This window comes from Phoca vitulina, unplaced genomic scaffold (assembly GCF_004348235.1).
Source record: "Phoca vitulina isolate PV1807 unplaced genomic scaffold, GSC_HSeal_1.0 scaffold115, whole genome shotgun sequence".
Classification (NCBI taxonomy): Eukaryota; Metazoa; Chordata; class Mammalia; order Carnivora; family Phocidae; genus Phoca; species Phoca vitulina.
This window is the reverse complement of record NW_022589818.1, coordinates 432,640-457,646: the sequence shown is the minus strand read 5'-3', so window position 1 is coordinate 457,646 and position 25,007 is coordinate 432,640. Positions and strand designations below refer to the sequence as shown.

Sequence of the window (25,007 nt, the reverse complement as noted above, 5' to 3'; positions counted from 1 at the left end):
GCCAAGGTATCAGCCAGAGCCCCTCCCACAGCCTCCCCTCCTGAAGCCCCACCCCCCTGAACTCTTCACCTAATAGCAGGACCCCCCCCGACGCACGTGCACACATGCACACAAATGCACACGCAGACATGTGCACACCCACATGCACACACCCACTAAGGGCAGCCCAGTGTGCTCAAGGGGACCAGGCCAGACCAAGAGAAAGGTCTCCGAAGGAATGGAGCAACATGGGTGGAAGGTGAAGAAGAAAGAGTTGCAGGGCCCACGGCGGGTGGGCGAGTGCAGGACAGATGGACAAGCCGCAGTGTGTAGAGGACTCCTCAGGGGAGCTGGAGGCCACGGCTACCCTGCATCTAGTCTTTGGCAGTTGGGGCAATCGGGAAGACGACCTATGAGCCCATATGGCACAGGAGAAGCCCCCAGCACGGGCTGCTCCTCGGCGGCCCTGCTGCCTAGGGACGCACGCACCTGAGCAACGCCCCGTGTCTACAGGCCCAACCCAGCCGCCGCTGCCTTACTGGTCTGCTTATCTGGGAATCTGAACGTTCAGCTATCCCCTGTCAATAAGGAGTCCAGGTCCCAACTCCTGGCCAATTGGACGTAGCATTTGCAAGCAGGACATGGCAATTAAACACATTTGCATACTCATCTGTGTTCATTTTGTGTGAAGCACACCAGCTCCATGTAAATTACCAGAGGGGGCTCGAAAAGGCTACTTTATTTCATCCAATAGGGCGGCCGGCCAACACCGTGCATCCGTCAGCACGCTCACTGATCCGTCAGCACGCTCACTGATCCGTCAGCACGCTCACTGATCCGTCAGCACGCTCACTGATCCGCTGCCCCGGGGAGGCCCCCGAGCGAGCCGGCCCAGGGAGCTCTCCCTGCCGATGCTCACCTGCGCTGTCCGGTCTGGGCCTCGCGCTGGTTGACCCAGCTCTTGTACAGGTGAACGGGGTCCGTGTGGATGCTCAGCGTCCGGTCCTCCAGCACATCCTGGATGACTCTGCCCAGGATCTCCCGCAGGGCACTCTGGCCCCGCCCGTTCCGGTAGAACCTCACCACCAGCCTCACCACCGTGGGGTTGCCGGTCACCATGTCCTGGGGCCTCTCCAACTTTGACCTACGGTTCAAGAGGTCACGGAAGCTGGTCTCCTGCCTCTGGGTAGGACAAATAGCTGTTTCCTTCTTGAGATTTTGGCTCTTCAAAGCCCACTCTGGATGCCTCCTCTGAAGGCAGGTCCCAACAGCTGGATCTCGGCCTGTGCGCTAACCTTCCGCCCCGGCCCCCCTCCATACTGTCCTTGGAGAGGTCCTCCGGGCCTCGGGAGGCTGAGAAAAGAGGTCTTCTGATTCCATTTCTCCCCGCCAACCTCCGCAAATTCTCACCGGGCGAAGGAGCCCGCAGCGGCAGCCCGGGCGTCCCTCTGCACGTGCGGAGCCTACCTGATCTCCTCCTGGAGCGTGGTCTTGAATAGCTGCAGCAGCAGGTAGGCCTCGCGGCGGTTGGAGGCATAATTGTACAGGCTGAAAATCACGGACTCCACGAACTTGGTGGTTTTGTTCTGCGGCATGTGAAAGATCAGCTTGGCCAGGTAGATGGGTTGTGTCTGCAAGCAGCGGGGGAACGGGAGTGGCTTACGAGGTGCCTGGAGGACTAGCGATCGGACAAAGAAAGGCTCTCCTGCCAGGAGCTTCCTCGGAGGACAAACAGGAGGGCACTGTCTCTGTCTCTGGGGTCAAGGCATTTGGGTTGGGAAAGGGCACCGTACATGGAGAGAAAGGCCTCGAGGCCCCAGACCCTTCAGGGATGGTGGGGTCCTCTCCTCACCTGGAGCAGGTAGAAGAGGTGTTGGTAAGCTTCTAGCTTCTGCCTTTTCTCTTTGCTCAGCGACTTCAGTCCCTTCTGCTTGTCCAGAACCATCATGCCCGCCAGGTGCTCCTTATTCTTCTTGGTCAGCTTCTTGCAGTGGGAGACCACCTCCTGCAGGGGCAGGGGGTGGGGAGGGAGTGGGGGGAGGGCGGGCCAGCACAGAGCGGAGCGGACGGTCAGCATCGGCACCTCGAAGAGCCGGGACTTTCTGCCGTTCAAGGCATTCACAGCACGAGCGAGAGATCAACAGTTCTGGGACGCGGAGGGCCCCCCACCCCAGCCACCCTGACACTCGGTCTGGCTCCTCCGCTCTCACAGGGGGAGTCCCCACAGAGAACCGGGTCTCCAGGCCCTGACGTCGTGTCTGTGGGTTTTTGCTACTCTGTCTTGAGCTGGAGCTCTCACTCCTCCCCATCGCTGCACGTCTGCCTGCCCATTCACTGTCGGAGGAGCTTCGTGTCTACCTCTACGCTGGCCTGGCAAGGTGCGCACTCAGACTCTCCCTGCTTCCCAAGGAGGAAACAGACCTCGAGATCACACGGGCAGCCCACATCCATGACGAAGAAGCAGAGGCAGGCGCTCTCATTTCACAGCAAGGCTCCGTCCGCCCGGTCACCGGCCCCCACCAATCACCGGAAGGGCAGGGACTGCTGGAGCGAGTCCCCGGGAGCGGCTGGACGTGGGAGGGGCTGGCCCCTCACCTGCAGGGTGATCCGGTTTTTTACCAGCAGGCCGATCTTGATGTCCATGAGGTTGAGGTCCTGCTGCAGCTGCTGATTGGACCGGATCTTCCGGACCACCTCCTCCTGGAGCTTCAGCAGCTCGGCTTCAGCCAGGAAGTCCTCCTGGCTTTGATTCAAGAGGTGGGCAAATCTGCATACCACGCGGAGAGGGGGATGGGGTGCGTGGACTGGCGGGAAGGGGACAGGCGTCAGGACTGGCGGTGCCCTCCCAGAGGCTTTCTCGCCAGCCCCCTGCCTGTTACTAGCCCTTGGTCCCCATCCTACTTGAGGCCAACAGGTCCCCAACGCCCAGCACTTTTCTAACTGGTTCTGCTTGTGCCAAGGGGGCAGTGGAATGCCTTAAGCCAGTCCTGTCCCCAAGCTCCCTAGGTGATAGCCAGCTATGATGGATGAGGGGTCCACCCCTTGCTCGCCCCCAACCAGGGCCCACGCCAGAGACCTCCCAGCCCCAGGTCAGAGCCCTAGCTCCCTCTGACAAACCCCTACTCCAATGTGCTCCTCAGATGGGCTGAGTGCCCACAGTCAGAGAGGGACTGGCGGCACCCCATGGGCAGGACAGGCTCAGAGTGGTTAAGGACATGTAGCCGGCGCCGTGCATTCTACTTGAAGCCCATAAGTGTCGCCTCAGGCCCAGAAGGGAAAAGGCCCACATCTTACAGAACCCAAGGGCTGGAGGCCAACTTGGAAATGGACCCTGGGTCCACCTCACAAAGAGGAGGACCTCCAAGGCTGGGCTTCTGGTCTTTAAGAACAGGAGCCGAGAGCAGCCCAGGACCTGTGTGAGGCTTTAGATGCGCACCCCACAAAGGGGACCGAGGGACAGGACAAGGGAGTGCCATTTGCTGCTGCCACTGAGGTCCCAGCACCGTGTAAGGCTTCACGCATGCGGGCCCACGGAGGGACGGAGCTGGGGGAGCTCCGGGCCACACAAGAAGGCAAAGTGCAAGAAGGCGTGGACTCTAGGGGGAGAAGACCCTTCCCTGTCTGCTGTGGTGGCAGCAATGGGGAGATCACTGAAGCCCGGGACGGCAAGCACCTGCCGAGGGGAGCCTTCCCCGTGGCCAGGCTGTTTCTGGGGTGGGCGGGGGCCGTGGCTACAGCCCTCATTCGACGACGTTTGTACAGACGTCTCGTACCTTCTCCTTTCCTGCTGTGCGGCCCCGGGAGGGATATCTAGACCTGCCCGACTCCAGGGAAATTCCTGTCTCTCCCTCCAACCTGAGGGATCCCCAGAGGCAGAGCGCATGTCCTCACTCCCACATGCACCCCGGGTCCAGAGGCTTGCTCAAGGTTGGGGCATCAGCTGTTGACGAGGAAGGAGCTCAAGAAGGACAGACAACTTCTCCAAAGCCCAATTGTAAGCCATGGAGTGGCATGACCTCTGCTCTGTTGACTATCGAAAGCCATGCGCCCGCAGACAGAGGAGGGAGAATGGGCAGTTTACTCACAGCGAAGAGAGGGGCCCAGCAGCGTACCTAACATCCTGTAGTCATCCCGGGCCTTCTGGGCGCGGAAAAATGCCTGGATCTTCACAATGGACTTAACCTGCCGTGAACGCAGGTGGGGAAAGGCTTACTGGCTGCCCTCGCCTGGTTCTCCTGGGCGAAGGCTGGGCATGGGGACGGGGCAGCAGGATGCACTCACATTCTTCTGGAAGTATCCCAGACGCCTCCGGTATCGCCTCCGAGCTGCCCACATCCGGGCCCAGGCCTGGATCTGAGGACACACGCTGCCTCTGAGCTGCACGCTCGGGCACCGGCCCTCGGACCCGGGCCAGCCATCTCCAGAGGCGGCGAGAGGACTAACGATCGGCTCGGAGGCCCCTCAGGAGACAGGAGCCTCCCCCCTCCCCGCAGCAGCGGCAGCTACCTTGATCACAGCATCCGAGTTTGCTCTGAAATACCGCAGCCGCTCCCGGTACGCCTTCCGCCGCCTGTAACCCCGCCAGTGAGCCTGTGTGTCAGGACAGGAGAGGGGGCGACCTCCGCTGGCCCCCGCCGGCCAGAGAGGCCATCCCGGGGGGCGCGGGGCAGGGGAGGGGGAGGGGAAACCAGCCCCGCTCTCAGAGTATGGCTACCCTCACGGAGAGACCGCGCCAGCCAAGCACACTCTGCAGCACCCTCCCTGGTCCCACACACGCGCGTGCAAGCACACACACACACACACACACACACGTGCAATCCACCCCACGCACCGTCACGGAACTCAACTGTAAGACCCAAGCTGTAAAGACATTAACGAGTCTACGCTGACTTCAGGGCACGCACCGGGTCCCCCCAGATGCACTCATGTGCAGTCTGAGGAGGCACAGGGGCTCGGACGGAAGGCGTGGGCAGGCACAGAACCTCGCAGCCCACCTCTACTGAGGCCGTGTGGGCCGCAGGCCGCGGAGGCTCCCCTAGCTCACGCTGCTTGCCTCGCCAGCACCCCGCCCCCGCCAGCCTGCCCCCCACGGCGCCCCGCCCCGCTGGTCTGCCCTCAGGGGCTGGGATGACCGGCTCCTCTGTAAACCACACCCACTCCGGTCTCTAAAACACAAACCTGGCGGCTCCCCTCCCCCTTAGGGGCCTCTCCCCTTTCACAGCAAGCTCCTGTGAGATCAGTTTTCCTCAAGAACCACCTGGGCTACATCTCTCAGCCCCAGAGCTTCCCGAAGTTCTCAACCACCTGACCCCATGCGACTCTCCGGTGGTCCCTTCCTTCTTAGTGACTCCAGCCTCTTCAGACGTTGCACTTCCTTCTAAATGTGCGTGGTGACGCTCTGGCCCCGGGCCCTTGTTTATGCCCCTGACCCCTGCAATCCCTCCTGTCTTTTCAGGCCCACGTGAAACATCTCCTGGGCACTCAGGCCCTGCACGGTCCTCCACCTCGGACACTGCAGCAGACTGGCGTGTTCAGAGCGTCCCCATTCATCCAACAGTCCTCCCAGCCCTTCCTAAAGCCGCTCTGCTGGCCGCATTCCACCCCATGGCTGACCCCGTCGCTCTGTTGGGACAGGATGTAAGAGGCAGCGTGGCCTGGGATGGCAGCTGTCCACCTAGAGCCTGGAGGCCAGGGAGCCCCCCCGCCCCCACCCGAGCGTTTCCTTAGCACTGCTTCCTCTCCTTGCCCAGGCGCGGCTGTCCCTCTCAGGGGACCCCTCTCAGCTCTTCCCCCTTAGAGAAGAGGCCTCCCAGTCTGGACCGGTCAGAAGTCAGGACCTGATGTGCGGCTCAGCCAGGCTCAGAGCTTCCGGGAGCCCCACTTCTGACTCCTACTTCCCCGAGGCTCCGGGCCTCTGCCAGGACCCAGGTCAGAGCCCGCACAGCCCCAGGGCTGGTGGCACACGTGCCCTCTGACCCCGCGCCCTCTCCCGCTGTGGCATTTCAGCTCTTTAGTTTCCGTGTGAAATTCCAGTCCAAGCTCAGGAGGGAGGCATCTCCATGATCAGACCACTAAATGCTAATTACCAAGGTTCTGTACTGAGTCCTGGGACCAGTGCCCTACAACTTAACACGTTCTAATGGCTGCCACCCACGGAGGGCTCACTGCACTCAGCGCCCCGTGTACTTTCCCGCTGAGCCCGCACAATCCACACGTGAGGTGAGGACTGTCGCTGTGAATAAGAAATGGTGTTGGAGCAGGCTTAGGAGAGGTGCTCAAAGTCGTATGACCCAGAAGCGAGAGGACGAGGGGGCAAACTCCAGCCTCTGACTCTAAAGCCTCAGCCCCCAATCACTACCCTGTGCCCGCTGGCTCGTCCCTGAGGGCTACACGCCCGCCCGCGCAGCGTCCTCCCACCCCCGGGCTCTTGGGGCTGCCCTCGTGTCCCCGCCATCACAGCATCTAACGTCAGCTGTGCTCCAGGTCCTGCTGCGGGAGCTGTGGTCACTCATGTGTCCCATCGGTCTCCTGCCCTTGCCCGGCCCAGGGGGCATCCTTGCAGACGTTTAGTCAATAAAGAACCTTTGCGCTGCGCATACGTCCGCGCGGCCTTCAGGTCACATCTACCTGGGGTCTGTTCACTCAGCTCCCATCTTTCCTGGCTTGTAAAGCGGGCGGGCCCGAAGCCCATCTTCCCAGTTACTCGTGGGTTCCACCCGCGGCCACACTGGACCAGCCACAGGGCCAGAGGGAGAGAAGAGGGAGCGCGTCGCCTCGGGCTGGTCCACCCTGTCCTGTTTACCCAGCTCGGGAGGTCCTCGTACCTGGAGCCCGTCCTCGGCTTACTAAGTGTCACTCCCACCTCCCCACAGGGGGGCGACAAAGGACTCTTGCTCTGGGGACAGCGAAGGTGACAGTAAGCGCCTGCCAGCCAGGCACGGTTCAGAGGCCCGCACGACAACCCTACACGGAGCTGCTACACCGTCCGCACGCCCATTCTGCAGGTGGGGGAAACCTGTCGAGGTCACACGGCTGCCTGTGCCGGAGCTGGGCCCCAAAGCCAGGCAGTCCAGGCTCTAGACAGCACGCTCCGAACCCCTACTGCTGAGGCCAGGTCATCCCCCTCCACTCAGCAAAAAGCAAGCAGGAAGGAAGCCCTGAAGCTCAGATAAGCCCGGCCCCGACGACTTCGAAGGCCAGAGCCCGCCACCTGGATCTTGATGACCGCCGGCAGCCAGGTCCTCAGGAAGCGGGAGCGTTCCGCAAACGCCTGCCGGACCAGGAAGCCGCGCAGGCGGGCCTGGAGCTGGATGACGAGGCTGATGTTGGCCTTCCAGAGCTGTTGGCGGTCGTGGGCGGCAGTGACCCTGGTGACGGCCGACTGCAGGCAGGAGAGAGCCTGTGGCACCTGGTGGGTGGGGGCCCGTCCCCCGCCCCCTCCGCCGCAGGGCCCCTGCCAACCTGGATCTCCCCCCGAGTCAGGTGGGACGTATTCAGGCGGCAGCCAGCGGGCCGCTCCCAGGTCCCCTGGAAGGTCTGCAGGTGCAAGTAGTAGGCTGAGCCGTCCTTCATGTCGTGTCGGACCCAGAGCGCGGTGTCTCCTGAGCAGAAGCCGAGTGAGGAGAGAAGGCTCGGAGGCGGCGGCGGGGGCCGGCGGAGGCGCAGAGGGTGAGGCCGGGGCCGTTACCTGGGTGCTGCTTCTCTGCCACGGCGTCTTCCAGGACCCGCTGGTAGCTGTCAGCACAGTTGGGCACCACCCCTCGGAGGGCCACGGTGGGGTTCCGTAACACCCGCTCCGTCTGGGCTGCCTTGCCCTCCCTGATGGCCTGATTGATGGCGGCCACACCGAGAGCCACTGACAGGGGCATCGGGAGGGAGTGGTTGGTCCTCACCCATTCCCCAAGTCCCTCCCCTGGGCCCTGTCCTGTCCATGGGGGAGGGATTCAAAAAAGGGGGACACAACCCCCCCATCTGATGGGAAGGGACAGGGCACATCCGAGCATGGGTGCAGACCCAGATGAACACAGCAGCATGCAGCTGTGCCTGGAGGAAAGGGCAGCAGTCGAGGAAGGCTTCCTGGAGGCAGCATGGGGCTGGCTGGGGCTGGGTCAAAGGACAGCCTCAGGCCTCTTGTACAGAAGCTCAAAGGCAGAATGCAGGCAGAGAACCTCAAGGCAGTTTTTTCAGAAGAGAATAAAATCCAAGAAGTGCGACACCTGCCTTCATGTCACTCAGACAGACAAACGGACAGAGGAACCCCAGACGCTACTAGCACCACAGAACGCCGGTGTCTGCACTGGTCCTGCCCACTTGTCCTCAAAGCCAGTCTTTCCTGCCCCCCACGACCGGAGCTGACAGCGGGACCCCGAACTCCAGGTACCAGCACAGGATGGGGTGGACCTTTGGCCACCGCCTGATTTCCCGTGCTCACGCTTCGGGGCGAGCACCCGGAAGGCGTGGACTGTGGGCTCTCAGCCCCTGAGACTTCCCTGCCCAGCTGCAGCTAGGAGACCTAGCGTCCAGGCCAAGCGGTGAGGCCCTGCTCTGGTTCTGGCCCACCTCCCCACAGAGGTTGAAAGGGAGAGGGGCTGAGTGTGGAGCCCACACCCCTCCCCCAGCCCTCCCCTGGACTCCTGCGGGGCCCCCAGGCCCATGTACTTCTCTGCGCAGCGTCTGTGTCCTGGTTGGCTCTAGCCACCTCCTGGCGGATCTCTTCTAGCCAGAGCACGGCTCCGGGGTCCCCCGTCGCCTAGGAAGTCGAGATGGGAATGATGAGAGCCCGGGCCAGCCGCCCCAGGCCCCAGGCTCGGCTGCACGAGAACCAAAGTACAGGCAGGCTGCGGGAGCCCCAGGGACAGCCATGCCTGCTCCTTCCACCTGCCACGTGCAGGTGTGGCCTTGTCGCTTCCCGGGGCACCTGCCGGCTCAGAAGGTTCTTTCCCGGCCTGCTTTCAGGCTGGCCAAGCATCAGCTCGGCTGGGGCGCAGCACTCCCAGAACCCTTGGAAGCCCTCAATATCCTCCACCTTCCGAGCAGCTCACTTCCCTGCCCCTGTGCCCAAGCCACAGCCAGGGAACGCCCACACTGGAGGCTCCCCCTTCCTGCCCCTGCTTCCCATTCCCCTGCGCCCCCATGCACACCCTCTCAGGCCGACCTTGACCCCGACCTCCACCCTGTCCTGTCCACTCCTGCTCTAGACGCTCCTACCGCACGAGGCAGCGCCTGGCTTATACGCGACCACAGGCTCACTCGGCCACATGGTCAGGCAGGGCCCCCACTCCCATGCCTCACCCAACCCCAACCCCAGACTCTGCTCCCTCCCGATGCTCCTCATTAGCAGAGGGAAGTTTCTAAATAGACATTTGCTCGAACACTATGTTCCAGGCAGCATTCTAAAAGACTTTCTTGGGGCGCCTGGGTGGCTCAGTCATTAAGCGTCTGCCTTCAGCTCAGGTCATGATCCCAGGGTCCTGGGATCGAGTCCTGCATCGGGATCCTTCCTCAGCAGGGAGTCTGCTTCTCCCTCTGCCCCTGCTCAGGCTCTCTCCCTCTCTTTCAAATAAATAAATAAAATCTTAAAAAAAAATAAAAATAAAAGTGAAGCACTTTCTTCAGAACCCACATTTGCCCAGCACACAAACACCGCTCGGCAGAGAAGAGCCCAGTCCGTGTGAGCAAGAACTGCCGCCAGCCTGTTCCCAACAGCCCTGACCTGGAGAGAAGGTCCTTATCGGCAAACGCTTGCAGGGGAGTGAACGGTGTGAGACGTATGCAGGGCTGGCCGCCAGGACGCAAACCCAAGCAGCCAGGCCCGCAGGCCTAGCCCCCAACTGCTCGGCACCACACAGAACCCCACCATGCTCTCCGACGCGGGTGATTCCCCCCTTCTGGAAGGTACGGAGGACCAGGATGCACAGTATTTTACGGATGAACAAGCAGAACTCAGAGACATTAGGGATTTGCTGGAGGTCATGTGGTCATTAAGTGTCAGCGCGGAAGTCCAGCCTGGTTGCCTGGCCACCAGGCCTGTGCTCTTGCCACCCACAAGGCCCCGCCATTCTCTGCACGCTGGCAACGGGAGCTCGGGGCAGGGCCCAGCCCAATGGCCACCTTCCCCCACGGCCCCTCCTGCCCTCCACCCCCAGAAGGGACTGTGTCATCAGACTGGGCTCTCCCAGGGTGCATCCTGGGCACAGCTCTACCCACAGGGGATGCTCTTCCTGCTTCAGGGACCAACCCAGCTCACTCAGACCTCACCTGGGCCTTCTGCTTCTTGGCCGCCACGAGGAGGAGATGGTACCGAGGGGCGACAGGAAGGCTGACGTCGTCCAGGCCGGCCGAGGGAAGCAGGAGGGCAGACAGGGTCTTCTCGGGGCTGCCCTGGTCCAGAGCCTCGTTGATGAGGCTGACCGCGAGGACCTCTGGGAAAGAGAGATCTAGGTGGGCACTGGGCGCAGACTTACGGTAAGGGATGGGCTGCGCAGGCCCAGCTGCTTCCCCCTGCCCTGGACTCCACTCACGGTCGGTCTCCTCCTGCACCTGGCCGTTGACCTGGTGCACGGTGGCCTGCAGGTCGTTCCAGCTCAAGACGGCCCCGTCCAGCGCACGTCGCAGCTCCACCAGAGCATCAAAGTAACTAGCAGCAGGGGGAGCAGTGGGTGAGCAGCAGGGGCATCGTCAGCCGGGAGTGAGGGCACTTCTGAACACTGCTCGGCCTCCCGCTCACACATGCTCCTGGTGCTCTTCGCACCCTGTGGGTCGTTCTTTCAAAGCCCCTGTGCTGGTCTCCTCCCTGACGTCTACACGCCCGAGCCTCCCACCGCTCAGGCTGCAAACCCCTATCCCAACCTCCTGGCTCGAGACGCCATATCCTAATGACTCCCCAGAGTACACCTGCAGCCCACTCATGAAGACCAGCTGCCCCCTCATGCCTCCCCGTGAATGCCTGAGGAGCGCCCCAAACCCGACCTGAGCTGAACCCCTGTTCAGCCTATGTCTCCCAGTCCTGCCCACTTCGGCCAACATTCACTCCAACCTCTGAGGACAAAGATCTTGGCGTCAAATCCGACCACACTCTCTCTCACAGCCCATATCCACACACAACCAGATCCCGTCAGATCCCAAACCAGACTCCCCCTCGCCACCTCCACGGCCCCCGCCCTCGGCCCAGTGTCCCTCACACCGGCCCGGAGGCTGCCTGCTTGTCCGGCCAACCTGGGAGCCCGTCCTCGCTGAGCAGCCAGTGAGCCTGGCAAACGCAGCCCGGACCGCCCCTCCGCGCTGAAGCCCCCCCCGCCCCTGGCTTCCTTCTCGCTCACAGGGAAAGCCAAGGCCACAGCGTGGTCTCTGCTGCTCCACCCTGCCACGCCCAGCACCCGTCCGGCTCCGAGCCTGTGCCCCGCACGCCCCCCGGCAATCACAGAGGCCCTGAGGTCTCTCCCAAAGCCCCCTTACCAACAGGGCCTTCCCTAACCCCCAGCACATCCCCACCGTTCACCCCCTTGGCCCGGGCTGGTTTGGGCCATGGCGTCCTCCCTTCTAGTCCTGCCGTGTTGGCTTCTGTCTGTCCCCCTCCACTAGCAAGTCGGTTGGAGGAGAGCAGGAACTTGGTTTTGTTCACTCTGTTCCCCAGCCCCCGGGACAGTATCTGGCACCCAAGGATCCTCTAGGAAGCGCAGAACATGCAGGAAGGGGGGATGACTGAGCCCCGCTCCCAGGACGAGGCACGGGACGGGCCAAGGAGTTGCTAACAGACCCAGAGAGGGGCCGGGCCCAGCGCAGGGCAGCGCCGAAGGCGGGTCTCCACGCAGAACCGAGTCTTGCCTCCACCGCCCTCCCTCTGGACACGGGGTTAAACCTTCCTCACCGCTGAGCGTTCTCTCCTTCTACCTGGGCCAGGCCCGTGGCGGGGTTCACCAGACTGCTCCAGAAGCCGCCGACGTCCCCGGCCTCCAGGGCCTGGTTGATCAGGACCACGGCCGACAGCATCTCCACAGCGACAAAGAGCTCCTCGTGGCTGAGCTCCTGCAACAGGGGAGCGCCAATTCCCACGGGGCTGGCAACTGGCTTGGGGCCACGCCACCCTGCCCTCAAGGCGCCCCTGCATCCCGGTCTCTAACCCAAGCCCCAGCGGCCTCCTTCACTCACTGGCTAACCGTACCTGATACCCGAGAGCGCTCCCCGCGTGCTCAGTGGGTAAGCGCCTCACACACAGTATCACTCGTCTTCCTAACGGGCCGGGGAGGGAAGTGCCATTAAGATTCCCCTTTCCCAGGTGAGCTCACAGTCATGGAAGTTAAACCCACACTGGGTTCCAGGGCCCACACACGACCAGTGAGCCCCGTGGGCTCCTTGCTGGTTCCTAGCACGCACCAGGAAGTGTGCAAGGCCCCGGGGGACAGAGAGGAGGACAAAGAGGCCCCTCTGTGCCGCACCACACTCCCGAGGCCCTGGCCCCACTCGGTGGCCCAGGCTTCTCCTCCTTTCCAAACCCCAGCGTGAGCTGCTCCGCATGTCCGGAGCACCGTCCGGTCCCCCACAGACAGGATCCTGGCAAGGAGAACCCCCGCAGCGGGGCTTACGCGCCAGGCTCACGGCTAATGCGTGCGGTGACTCTAATCCTCACAACGAGCCCATGTGCTAAATACATTAACTGCTCCCGCTTCATGAACTGAGGGGCAGACCAGTCACTCACTTGCCGGAGGTCACAGGTCACAGGGCAAGGAGGCACAGAGCTGGAAGTTACCTCCCAGCACGCGTCCCAGACGGCAGCCGCCCATGTGGAGACCGCGCCCTTCCTCAGGGCCAGGACCAGGGTCATGCTCTAAAATTCCTGCCGTGGGTCTGATTCTGCACGGGGCTCCTCTCTTCCAGGAAGCCTTCCCAGACTTACTCCCAGCTCTGCTCCCTCCATTTCCTAGTCTGAAGTCCTCCAACCCTGACATCATCCCCTTCTCCCTGCCTGTGACTATCTGGACCTCGGGTGTATTCCAGCTCCCAGGAGGGCCGCCCCGCTGTCTGGACACAGGGCGGGGGGGGACACACAGAGCGGTGAGCGGCACGGGCTTCCGTGCTTCTGCGTTCGCTCCCAGCACGGCTGGCTACAGCTATTGGGAGCCGTGTGCGCCTGTGCATCTCACTCTCCTTGTCTCTAAAACGGAAATCTTACTTACCCGATAATGTTCTCGCAGGGAACATTAAATGATGATTAAATGAGTGTGTAGAGCAGTGTCTGCTGGCTAGGCTTTACCTCTTGAAGGGTCTACCCTTGCAGGAGCGCTAGCGCCGAGGACCTGCTAAGGACGGCAAGGACGGCGGCCCACGTCCCTCCCCAGTCCCGCCGAGGGTGCTCGCACTGGGGGTGTGGCCTGGGCTCACCCCTCCCCGCTGCTGCTGGAGCACCGTCAGCTCGTGCTGGTACGCAGCCGGGGCGTGGGGGTACACTGCAGGCAGCCGGGCCTCGGGGCACGCCAGGGCCTTCACGGTAGCAGCGGCCACCCCGCTCCGGATGGCTCTGTTGATCCTGCACACGGCCTGGAGCACTGCAGGGGAGGAGGGAGAGGGCTGCACAGGCTGGGCACCCAGGGCCCGTCCCACTCTCCTGGCTAAATTGGCAGCTGCTCTTCAAAATTGTTCTGCCTTGGGGTGCGTGGGTGGCCCAGTCACTTGAGCGTCTGACTCTGGGTTTCAGCTCAGGTCGTGATCTCAGGGTCCTGAGATGGAGCCCTGGGTCCGTGCTCTGCAGGGGGTCTGCTTGGGACTCTCTCCCTCTGCCCCTCCCCCACACCCCGCATGCTCTCTCTCAAATAAACAAATCTTTTTTTCTTTAAGACCATAGTTTTTCTTTTTTTTAAAAGATTGTATTTATTTGACAGAGAGAGACACAGCGAGAGAGGGAACACAAGCAGGCAGAGGGAGAGGGAGAAGCAGGCTTCCCGCGGAGCAAGGAGCCGATGCGGGGCTCGATCCCAGGACCCTGGGATCATGACCTGAGCTGAAGGCAGCCGCTTAACGACTGAGCCACCCAGGTGCCCCTCAAATAAATAAATCTTAAAAAAAAAAAAAAAAAGCACAACTGTTCTGCCTTCTGCTAGGTTCAAAAGAAGTTTCTAAGTGTTTAGGAGGAAGAGGTGCTAGGTGGCTTTACAAGGTGCTGGAAGAAGCAACCTGTCAGGCCCAGAGATGGAGCAGCATGGCAGGTCAGAGTGGCCGCCTGATGGAGGGGACAAGACTGGCAGGACTGTGGAGCGCAGCTGAGAAGGGTCAGTCAGGGGCTCCAGGGGCCAAATCTTGCCAACAGCACAAAGGGACAAGCAACCAGCCCCAAAGTGGAACCGTTGGGCCATAAAGAGCAGGAGTAAGCTTGAAGGGGCCATGGGGCATCAGTGGGGTCTCGAACACCAGGGCTTGGAAAATGCCAGATCTGGGCCCTGGCGTCAAGAAGGTGGATCTACGGGGAGAAATGAGGATATGAAGACCAGTCACCCCATGTCAGCGCTGTCTTCCGTCCCCCAGAGCTCCAGCCGTCGGGGGAGCACGGAAGCAGTGGAGGCCGTGCTGGACGCTGTCGCCCGCCCTCCATGGGTGACAGTGTGCAGAAACGAAACCCAGACAACCAGAGGCCCAGCGGTGGGGCAGGCTGGGCGGCTGGGGAAGAGCAGCCCGTCTGGGCAGAGAAGGGAAGGGAGAAGCGCAGGTCTCATCTGCCTGGCTGAGTGGATGGGACTGAAGTCTAGGCTGAAGCATGGATGGAGGAGCCCAGGAAGGCCTGCAGACGCTCCACAAAGACGTGAACAGCAGGCCTGTGCACCGGCAATGGGAGAGCCGACGACCGCAAGCGGCCAGGCCAGCAGGAAGCGCCCGCGGCTGTGACAGGCCTGGCGGCCACGGGCTCCAGCCCCACGCTCAGCCTCGTCTCGCTCCTGCCGTGGGCGGGCTGACCCCCGGGAGGGACACGGTCACCAACACGCTCCTCCAATAAAGAATTATATCTGCACACAGTGTTTTTAAGGGGAACTGAGTGGGATCGTGCGTTTCTCTCTCATCTGGAAAATCACTACACTGGAGAAGCCAAAGTCCTCAAGCAGGTTGAAAGTGGCCACACGCAGGGGAAGTGCCCTGCAGAGAGCCACCTGCCCCAGAGCCAGCCCCGCGGGATGGACCGTCTCGACCCGACGGCCTTCATGAAGCTCGCTGTCCTGTGCCTCCAGGCGGCCTGGGCCGGGCAGGGAGGGGGAGAGGCTCCCACCGGCAGCGGTCCACACGGCCCTACGCGGAAGCCCGCCCAGGGCCAGAGGCGGCAGTGACGGCCGGCCAGGCCTCAGGGGAGACTTACTGGCTTGTTCCTGATCACCCTTCACATTGGCTACAGCCACACCGGCCTGGACCTCCTCCTTTTCCAGAAGATCCAGCAGGCCCAGCTCCTGGGGAGGGGAAGGGGTGAAGCCGAGCGGAGCCCCGGGCCGTGAACCGGCTCCCAGCACCCCCTGACTACCCCGCCCTCGAGCCTCTGCCTCCTTCTCACCCAGCAAGCACTGACACAACTACCCGGACAACAGAGACGCCGCGTCAGGGAGAGGACGAGACTGCCGCGCTGAGGCCCCGCTCCGGCAACAGGGGAGTCTGTCACCGCCCGTCAGGCTGCCCCTGGCTCCCCCCGCAGTCTACGCCATTAGGCTTTGGGGTGATGTAATCATTCGCACATGTAGTTGGCACTGCTGAACACCAGCGGGCGCCGGAGGTGCTGCCCAGGCAGAGGCCTGCCCCAGCCCCCAACCCCCCGAGCAGGGGGCAGTACTGGAGCCTGACCTGGGCTTTCTGTTCTCTGTCTGAGCTCAGCTGCTCCAAGTACCAGTCAGCAAAGTCCCTCCGGACCCCTCGCAGGGCCAGCACAGGGTCCAGAAGGGCCTCCAGCAGGGCGCCAGGGCTCTGTCTTTCTAGCGCATCATCAACAACTTCTAGAGCCCCATGGACTGCAAAAGACCAAGACTCCAGAGTGGACAACATGTGAAAGCCCAGCCCTATTCTTCCCACCGGCCCAGAGCTCCCCCACCCTGCCCCAGCCCCAAACCCTCAGCAGGATCTTCACAGCCTTCCCACAGCACCGTCCCAGACCCTCAGGACGTCCTGCCCCAAACAGGCCGATGCCTCCTCCATCCTGAGCCTTCCAGCAGCCCCTCCCACCCCCACCCCTCCCCCATCCATTCCTCACACCTCCCTCTCAAGAAGGACCCAGTCTGGCTGCCCCTGGCCCCAAGAGCTGGAAGGTCTGTTCTTGCCTCTGCGCTCCCCGTGGATCTCCATCCAAACAGAAACGCTCTCAACGGGGCCGCCTCTCTAGACATGGACGGCCATACAGCCCAGCATGTGCTGCTTCTTGACTTGGATCTTTCCCTGAGACATGAGGGCTGGCCCAAGCGAGAGCCACCCCCAAACTGCCCGATATGGGGGCTCACCCCGAGAGCACCCCAAGACCTCATGGCCCACTTCTCTCACCGTTGACGTGGTTGATGTTGCCTTGGATCTCAGCCTGAGTCAGGAAGCTATCGTACACGTCCCGGCTCTCTCCACCATCCTGCACCGAGAGCGAGGCCTGGGACATGGGCTCCTCCCTGTTTGTCTCTTCTCCCCCCACCCCACCCCCCACTCTGCCCCAGCCGGGCAGTCTGGCCAGGATTCTGGGGAACCCAGGGCTCCAGGCCTGCCTTTGGCATCTCCTGTTGGTCTCATCCAGTCCTACGTCCCCATCTCAGCCCACCCCGAACATCCAGGCCCCAGAACCCCCTCCTGCCTTCTCCTCTGAATCCTCATTATTCTCCCCGGTGCTTTCCTCTTTCTCTACAAGAACCCACAAGCGACACTTTCCCTCAGCAACTCTGGGGCGTGGGACAGGACACACAGGAGTCCCGTCCGCTGCAGGTCTTCCGGGCCACCCAGCGCTCAGCGCCCTAGTCTCCTCCTTACGCGGGTCTGGGCACTGGCGGCCTTCTCCGCCTTGGCCTGGGCCAGTAGCTCCTGGTAGATGGCCGCCAGAGGCTCTCGAAGATTCACCAGCAGGGCACTGGGATTCTGCAAGGCAGCCAGGGTGTCCTCGACCACCCCTCGTTCCACGGCCTCGTTGATGGCAAGGACAGCTGCGTGGACTGGGAGGGGTGCAAAAACAAGGTCAGGAGGCCAGACAAACCCCAGACCGCTGCAGCACGGCCAGCCGCAGCCTCTCTGATGTCATTCCCTTTTCCCACCCAGGAGGCCTGGCAGCCCTGCCTATTGATGAGAGGCACCCAGAATCCATCTGAGGCCCAGAGTCCTCCCGTTCTCACTGAGCCCACCCCCGCAGGCAGAGCCCAGCCCCTACCTGCAGCCTCGTCCAGCGACAGCTCATTGGCCAGAATGCCCCCGAGCTTGCTGAAGGCAGGCAGCTGGAGGCCGTATTTGGCCAGCTCAGAGGCCATGTTGCTGAGTTCCTCGGCTGCAACAATACCACACGCACCTTTCCTCAGGGCCAGAGCCCCCGAGACCCAGCCCACACAAGCGGCAGGGGCACGAGCTGGGCTCACCTGAGAATTTCACTTTCCCATACAGATCATGTATCTGAGGGGCCAGTCCCAGCCGGAAGAGGAAGAGACTGGAAAAGAAGGGAAGGCATTGGGGCTTATTTATGTGGACGCGCTGGACGCATGGGTCTGCACGAGATGCCACAGGGACCTGGACGTGGGGACCAAGGCCCCCCGATCCACAGGGAGTGGCATTATTGGAACTGAGCCTGAGAAAAGTGCTATAGGAGAGACAGGATGCTCAAGAGGTCAGGTGACCAGGACCCCCGGAGAAGGGCGCACGGCCGTAGCAGCTGTTCAGAGATGGGGCGTCGTAAGCAGAGACCTGCAGGACCAGGCACAGGGACGTGGGAAACGAAGTCAGGAGGAGGTGACGTGGCAGACACAGGGACAGTTTGGTCACTTTAAGATTTAGCCACTGGTTGCTAATGGCTGGCCGTGGGTAGAACCAGACAGCCGTCACCACTCCTACTACGTGACTTGCACGCGACACTCTTGATGGGGTCTGTTCTGATTCCTCTGTGCCCAGTCACAAGTGGAAGACCCTTCCCTGCTGCCCTTTTCTTCACCCCCATGAGTCCCACACACACACACACGTGTCCATAAAGGCACATGAGGGGCGCCTGGGCGGCTCCATTGGTGAAGCGTCTGCCCTCAGCTCAGGTCGTGATCTCAGGGTCCTGGGATCGAGTCCCCAGTTGGCGGTGGGCGGGGGCGTTCCTGCTCAGCAGGGAGTCCGCTTCTCCCTCTCCCTCTGCCCCTCCCACCTGCGCGTGCATACGCTCTCTCTCTTTCAAATAAAATCTTTAAAAACACACACATGAATCTAGACACAACTATAAAAATCTAAAGTCTCCCTCTCCTAAGAAGTGCTCCTTGTGGCCTACCCGCCCTCCTTCCTGCTCCAACATCTGTTGCCAACTGTTGGTTGCCTCCACCGAGAGGAAACTGGAGGACAAAAGTTTGGGGTCTCTCACCTGAGCGCGTGGATGCAGTAGATCACCCGGGGCATGTTCTTCTTGTCGTAGATGTCTGTGGTCTCCGGGAAGAAGGTCTGGAGGGGAAGCCAGCAGGTCACTGCCGTTGGAAAGTCGCAGCACCAGCCATAGAGGGGGGCTGAGGCACGGTGTTCCTCTCCCACCTGGGTGGGCCGTGGGCCCCTCTGTTGCCTGGGGCTTCTCGGTCAGTCTCCCCAGCCATTTACAGCCGGCACTGCACCCACACCCTCAGTGTTAAAGAAAGGCCCTGGGGCCACATACTGAGCCAAAGCCCAGCCAAACACACAGGCAGGGCGGTCGAGGTTACTGGCTGTACCCTCCGGGAGAAAGAGGCCCCCCGTCCATCCTAGAGACACAGCGAGCCTGGGCCCCTCGCCTTGGACTCTCGCCGGACAGATGGCCATGCTCCCACGGAGGCCCAACGAGGCACATGCTATCCGGGACCACAAAGGGGGCAGCGCACTCATCCCTGCCTCCAAGCTAGAGGCCTCTGAGCAGCGGGGGCCCTCGGAGGCATGGCCGTGCCCCCTGGTGACTAGTGAGGTCTAACCTCAGAACCTCTTGGCTACCTCAGATTCCTAGGAGACGTCACGGGGTTCCCGCCTCACTGAGGACAGACGCCTCTGTTGCCCCTGCCTCCCACCAAGCCTTTCTTTACTGCCGCCTCCTCTCTCAGTTCCCCGGAAGAGACACACTGTAGAGTCCTAGTGTGCCCTAAAGCGGCCGGTTCTCTACAATTCGCAGAGGGAACCGTGCAGATCATCCGGTCCTCCCGACAAACCGTCCGTGGATCACCATGCCCCTTTTACAGTGAAGAAACATGTAAGGTCCAAAGAGCCAGGTGACATGCAGGACGTGTCCAGCAGGGCTCCGGGGCCCAGGCTTCCGAGTCCACCCCGGGGGACGTGGCCTGCGTGCCCCTGCTTCGCGCCCTGAAACTGGCGGGAAGGAGCGGCTAACGCGAGCCCATCTCCGGGGCCACACAGGGGTCTCGCTCACTAATGGGGACGCTGCAGCTTGGGTGAGGGAGCCTCCATCTCCCTCCACTTGCCCCCCACCCACAGGAGGGGCAGCGCCAAGCGGCATGGTTGAGAGACCAGCAGCGCCACCAAAACCCTCTGATTAAGTTTGTTCAGGAGACGCAGGACGGTGAGGGCTGAAGGGTCCCAGGGAGACAAAGCATGCATGCGGGGACTGGGGGCTGGTGCAGAGCAAAGATGAACCCCGATCCTGAGGCCCAGTGTTACCGAAGGCAGGCCGACGTGGGCTATTGCAGACAGCCAAAAGTTGATGTTGTCCGTGTGCCGGAAGTGCAAGCCGGTTGCCTGAAAGGGAAGGGAAGAGACGAGAATCTATTTCTATGGTTCTCAGGGTTCCCTGTGGGCAGAGCCCAGACCACAGCTTGGAGGCCTGAGGGCAGAGGGAGCCAGAGGACCCTGGCCTATTGGTTTCTCATATTCCGTCCCCTGGCCCCCCAGGACAGATGGAAACCGCCAGGAATGGCTGAGCTGGCAGGACATTTAGGAAGGAAGGCACAGATGTGGAATTAACAACCCAGGAAGGGTTCCGAGGAAAGGGGAGTCCGGAGGTGAGGCGGGAAGGAGACAAGGGCTGGACCGGGCTGGCCATGGTGCAGGGAATGGGCAGTGGGCCCGGGAGTACCGTTATGGTGGCAAAGCCCACAAGCCTCTGAGTGTCAACTTGCTTAGAAGTCTCCTACCTGGGGCATCTCAGGGCCCACCTAGCAAGAGTCCCTTGCTGCTAAAGCCCGCACGCAGTGTCCGGCCAGGGACCCCAGCCACTCCTGTTGGCCCCGTGCCGTGATTGATAGGGTCCCCTTTCATCCTCAACCGTGTCCAGGTCTGGACAGTAAATTATACGGTCACCCTACTGCCACAGCCTTGAGGAGAAGGGGGAGTTTGAGAGCAAGCGGCTGGAAGGTAGAGACCGCCCTTCCCCACCTGGTACCGCAGCTGCTCCACATCATAGATCTTCTTCAAGGGAACCACGGCGGGCGCAAAGCAGTGGCCCAGCTTGGCCAGCAGCACTCCATTCCGGAGGCTCTCCTCCAGCTGCACCGGGGAAGGAAGCTCCTCCTTCAGGCAGGCCTCCATCCAGCTGAAAACACAAGAGCAGGACAGCGCCTGCCACCCACTCCGGCACCTGCCCCCACCCCGACAGAGGGGCCTCCTGTGGGGACGCTGCAGCTTCGGTCAGGGAGCTGTCCCTGTCACTGTCCCTGCCCCCACTCCCGGCTCCCCTTCTGCCCGCGGTCTGGCTGCTACCACCTGACCCCAAGCCGCCGCAGCACTGGAATGGCCAGTCCTCAGCCCCTGCTCACCCCTGGAAATCTTCCCTGACAGATCCTGAGCCTGTGATCCACGGGGAGGCCCTTACCCGTTGCATGCTAGGCCGTCTCTCAGTGTGGTCAGCATGACTGTCACACCCCACCGCTCACTGCTCTCACTGCGTGTTTTCTGAGAACCCAGGCCTGAAGGTCACGTCTACACAGCTCAGAGCCCAGCTCTGATGACGACGGGGGTCGTGGGGAACCCCCGGGGTTGATGGGAGGGAGCAGCACAAAGGGACAGAAAGGCCAGGGCCCTTGGAATCGGAAGAGCAGCTTTGCACACCATCTGCCCCCCAACACCTCTCGGAGCCTCACTGTGTAACCTGCGAACTGAAGAGAGCGCGGCCGCACTCCCCGCCTCAGGGGGCAGCTGCCGGGGCCGCACAGGGGGTGCGTGAGCTGACAAGTGTGAGCACGCCGGGGGGGGGGGGGGAACACGTGAAGCATACTGTTACTGATGGTGGCCCGGGGGGCACAGGGCCTCCAAACTTGTCCCCGCATGGACGCCTACAGGAAAGCCTCCATCTTCAGAGACAGCCGGTCACACCTCGCTCTATGCCTTTCCAGCCACACACACCTGCTGTCCTGTCTCCCCACGCTGCCTGCTTTTCTGGAGACCGTTAAAAATATACTATGGATTACAAGGAAAGAATGAAGCATTTTATGCTGCCTTAGAGGCGGAAACACAGGGTACAGAGGAGCAAGCCGGCGGACACAAGGAAGCAAACAAACCCAGAACGGAAGGCATCTACACAGCAGACAAGCTGGTTTCTTCACCAAGTCGGTGACATAAAGAACTGCAACGGGGAGGTGGGGCTATTCTGGATTAAAGAAGATTTAAGAGACACAACAACCAAATGTAATATGTGAGCTTTGTTAGATCCTTATTTGAATAAGCCAACTGAAAAACAGATTATTTTTCCAGACAATCAGGAAAATTTGAAAATGGCCAGGTGTTGATCTTCCAAGGATTAACAAATAACTTCTCTGGGTATTAGGATGGTGCTGTGGTTATTACGTGAGCAGACGTCCATATGTTTAGAGACAGGCGCTTAAGAATATAGGGGGATAGAAGGATGTGGTGCTGTCTTTGCTCACAGACGGCATGACCGTCTAGGTGGAAAATCTGAAAGAAGGCAACACAAAACCTCACACAAGGCTGTGGGACACAAGGTTAACACACAAAAGTCAGTCACTGTCCTATGCACTGCAGTGAACAAGTGGGATTTGGAATTAAAAACACAATACGGTTTCCGTTAGCACCCCAAAATGAAATACTTAGATACAAATCCAACAAAATACGTACAAGATCTCTGAGGAAAACTATGAAACCCTGATGAGTAAGAGCAAAGGAAAACCAAACTAAGTGGAAAGATACCCCACACTCGTGGGCGGGAAGGGTCTATGGATTCAGTGCAATCCCAAGCAGACTCCCATTTTGCAGATATCAAGATACTGAATCGAAGGTTTGTATGGAGAGCCAAAAGATCCAGAATGGCCAACACCATACTGCAGGCAGAGAACAAAGTTGGAGGACTGACACCGCCCACCTTAGCCACAGTAATCAAGAGTGTGCTTTCAGTGAAAGTTAGACCAGTGGAACAGAATGAAGAGAAACAGACCCACAGAACAACGGTCAACTGATCTTTGACGAAGGAGCAGAACAATCCAATGGAGCAGAGAGCGTCTCTTCAACAAATGGCGCTGAACAACTAGACGTCCACATGCAAAAGAAATAAATCTAGACGTAGACTTTACACCCTTCACAGAAATCAACTCAAAATGGATCAACTTAAAGGTAAAATGCCAAACTATAAAACTCCTAGAACACAGGGGAAAACCTAGGTGACCTTCAGTGCGGTGATGACTTTTTATTTTTTAATTTAAAGTCTATTTTTTTTTTAGTAATCTCTCTGCTCAACTTGGGGCTTGAACTCATAACCCCAAGATCAAGAGTTGCACGCCCTACTGACTGAGCCAGCTGGGTGCCGCTGGCAATGACTCCCTGCCCACCCCGGGCAATGACATTTGAGACACAACACCAAAGACACGATCACTGACAGAAATAAGTGATAAGCTGGACTTAATTAAAATGAAAAATTTCTGGGGCGCCTGGGTGGCTCAGTTGGTTAAGTCTCTGCCTTCGTGGGGAGCCTGGGTGGCTCAGTCGTTAAGTGTCTGCCTTGGGCTCAGGTCATGATCCCGGAGTCCCGGGATCGAGCCCCGCATCGGGCTCCCTGCTCAGTGGGGAGTCTGCTTCTCCCTCTGCCCCTTGCCCACCCTGCTCATGTGCTCTCTTGCTCTCTCTCAAGTAAATAAATAAAATCTTAAAAATAAATAAATGAAATGAAAAACTTCTGTTCTAGAAAAGAGAATGAGAAGACAAGACACACTCTGGGAGAAAATATTTGCAAAACATACATCTGGTAAAAGACGAGTATCTGAAATACACAAAGAATGGGGTGCCTGGCTGGCTCAGTCAGTGAGGTCATGCAACTCTTGATCTCGGGGTCATGAGTTTGAGCCCCACGTTGGGCGCAGAGATTACTAAAACAGACACACACACACACACAACTCAAAACTCAACAAAAAAAGAACAAACAACTGACTAAAATATGGGCCACAGACACCTTGCCAAAGAAGATGCACAGATGGGAACTAAGCATCTGGAAAGATGCTCCCCACTATATGTCATCAGGGAAGTGCAAATGAACGCAATGAGGTTCCACGGCACACCTGTTAGAATGACTGAAATCTGGACCCCTGACAACACTGGATGCTGACAAGGACGTGCAGGAACAGGAGTTCTCGGTCACAGCTCCTGGGAATGCGAGATGCTGCAGCCACTTTGGAAGAAGTTTAGTGACTTCTTTCTTTTTTTTTTTTAAGATTTTATTTATTTATTTGACAAAGAGAGAGAGAGCAGGAACACAAGCAGGGAGAGTGGGAGAGGGAGAAGCAGGCTTCCCGCCGAGCAGGGAGCCCGATGCGGGGCTCAATCCCAGGACTCTGGGACCATGACCTGAGCCGAAGGCAGACGCCCAATGACTGAGCCACCCAGGTGCCCCAGTTTAGTGATTTCTTACAAAACTAAACATATTCCTGCCGTACGATGCAGCAATCATGCTCCTTGCTAATTACCCAAAGGAGTTAAAACACATGTCCACACAAAAACCTGCACACAGATATTTACAGTAGCTTCATTCATAACCGCCAAAACTTGGAAGCAACCGAGATGTCCTTCAGTAGGTGACAGATTAATAAACTGCGGTACATCCAGACAATGGAAAATCCTTCAGCGCTAAAAAGAAATGAGCTGTCGAGCCCTGAGAAGACATGGAGGAACTTCAAATGCACACGACTAAGTGAAAGAAGCCGGTCTGCAAAGGCTCGTACCGTATGATTCCAACTGTGGAGAAACTATGGAGACAGAAGAGAGGAGTGGCTGCCAAGGGGTGGGATGGGGGACAAAGAGGCAGAGCATAGAGGATTTTTAGGGCAGTGAAATTACTCTAAGATACTATAATGGTGGATACATATCATTCACCATTTGTCCAAACCCATAGAATGTACACCACCAAGAGTGATCCCTAAGGTCAACCACAGACTTGGGGAGACTACGTGTCCAGGTGAGTTCATCAGTTGTAACAAATGTGCCACGCTTACGGATGTTGACAGTGAGGGCTGGGGGTACCTGGGAAATCTCTATCTTCCTCTTGTTGCTGAACCTGAAACTGTTCTAACAAAATAAAGTCTTAAAAAAAAAAACAAAAAAAGAACGGACTCCTCTCCTTCTGTATCAGCAAGGGGGCAGGTGCCTGGGGTGGGCAGGGTGGGAAAGCAGAAGGGGGGGACCAGAAGGGGCAGGCCCCCCGCTCACCGCTTGGCTTCCTCCAGCCGACACAGGTACTGATAGGCAACAGTCTGCCGCCTCTGCTCATCCATCTCCTCAGCTGTGAGGCGCTCATCTGAGGAGTGAAGGGGGACAAGGTCGAGGAGAGGAGCGTTAGACAAAGGGCCATGGCACCGAAGCTTCTTCTCAGCAGACTTTCTTGGGCAACTCTGCCCAGAGACCTGAAGCACCTCTCGTACATCCGTCCCCCCCTTCCTGACACCCCTGGCTCCAAT

The 25,007-nt window shown here is 59.8% G+C and overlaps 1 protein-coding gene across 1 annotated transcript in view; it reads right to left on the bottom strand.

Annotated features, from left to right (window-relative positions):
- IQGAP3 (IQ motif containing GTPase activating protein 3) overlaps window positions 1-25,007 on the bottom strand; it is a 34,203-nt gene that overhangs the window by 7,216 nt on the left and 1,980 nt on the right. The window contains exons 2-26 of the mRNA XM_032398332.1: window positions 24,760-24,847; window positions 20,491-20,647; window positions 19,777-19,854; window positions 18,509-18,585; window positions 17,535-17,602; window positions 17,333-17,446; window positions 16,942-17,120; window positions 16,474-16,552; window positions 15,787-15,950; window positions 15,314-15,401; window positions 13,357-13,520; window positions 11,846-12,003; window positions 10,500-10,615; window positions 10,237-10,400; window positions 8,638-8,728; window positions 7,667-7,834; window positions 7,441-7,580; window positions 7,190-7,360; window positions 4,486-4,569; window positions 4,261-4,332; window positions 4,092-4,161; window positions 2,575-2,783; window positions 1,832-1,984; window positions 1,447-1,610; window positions 899-1,123 (exon numbers count right to left, since the gene is read on the bottom strand). Of these exons, the coding sequence (XP_032254223.1) occupies window positions 899-1,123; window positions 1,447-1,610; window positions 1,832-1,984; window positions 2,575-2,783; window positions 4,092-4,161; window positions 4,261-4,332; window positions 4,486-4,569; window positions 7,190-7,360; window positions 7,441-7,580; window positions 7,667-7,834; window positions 8,638-8,728; window positions 10,237-10,400; window positions 10,500-10,615; window positions 11,846-12,003; window positions 13,357-13,520; window positions 15,314-15,401; window positions 15,787-15,950; window positions 16,474-16,552; window positions 16,942-17,120; window positions 17,333-17,446; window positions 17,535-17,602; window positions 18,509-18,585; window positions 19,777-19,854; window positions 20,491-20,647; window positions 24,760-24,847 (3,241 nt within the window). The remainder of the gene's footprint in view (window positions 1-898; window positions 1,124-1,446; window positions 1,611-1,831; window positions 1,985-2,574; window positions 2,784-4,091; window positions 4,162-4,260; window positions 4,333-4,485; window positions 4,570-7,189; window positions 7,361-7,440; window positions 7,581-7,666; window positions 7,835-8,637; window positions 8,729-10,236; window positions 10,401-10,499; window positions 10,616-11,845; window positions 12,004-13,356; window positions 13,521-15,313; window positions 15,402-15,786; window positions 15,951-16,473; window positions 16,553-16,941; window positions 17,121-17,332; window positions 17,447-17,534; window positions 17,603-18,508; window positions 18,586-19,776; window positions 19,855-20,490; window positions 20,648-24,759; window positions 24,848-25,007) is intronic.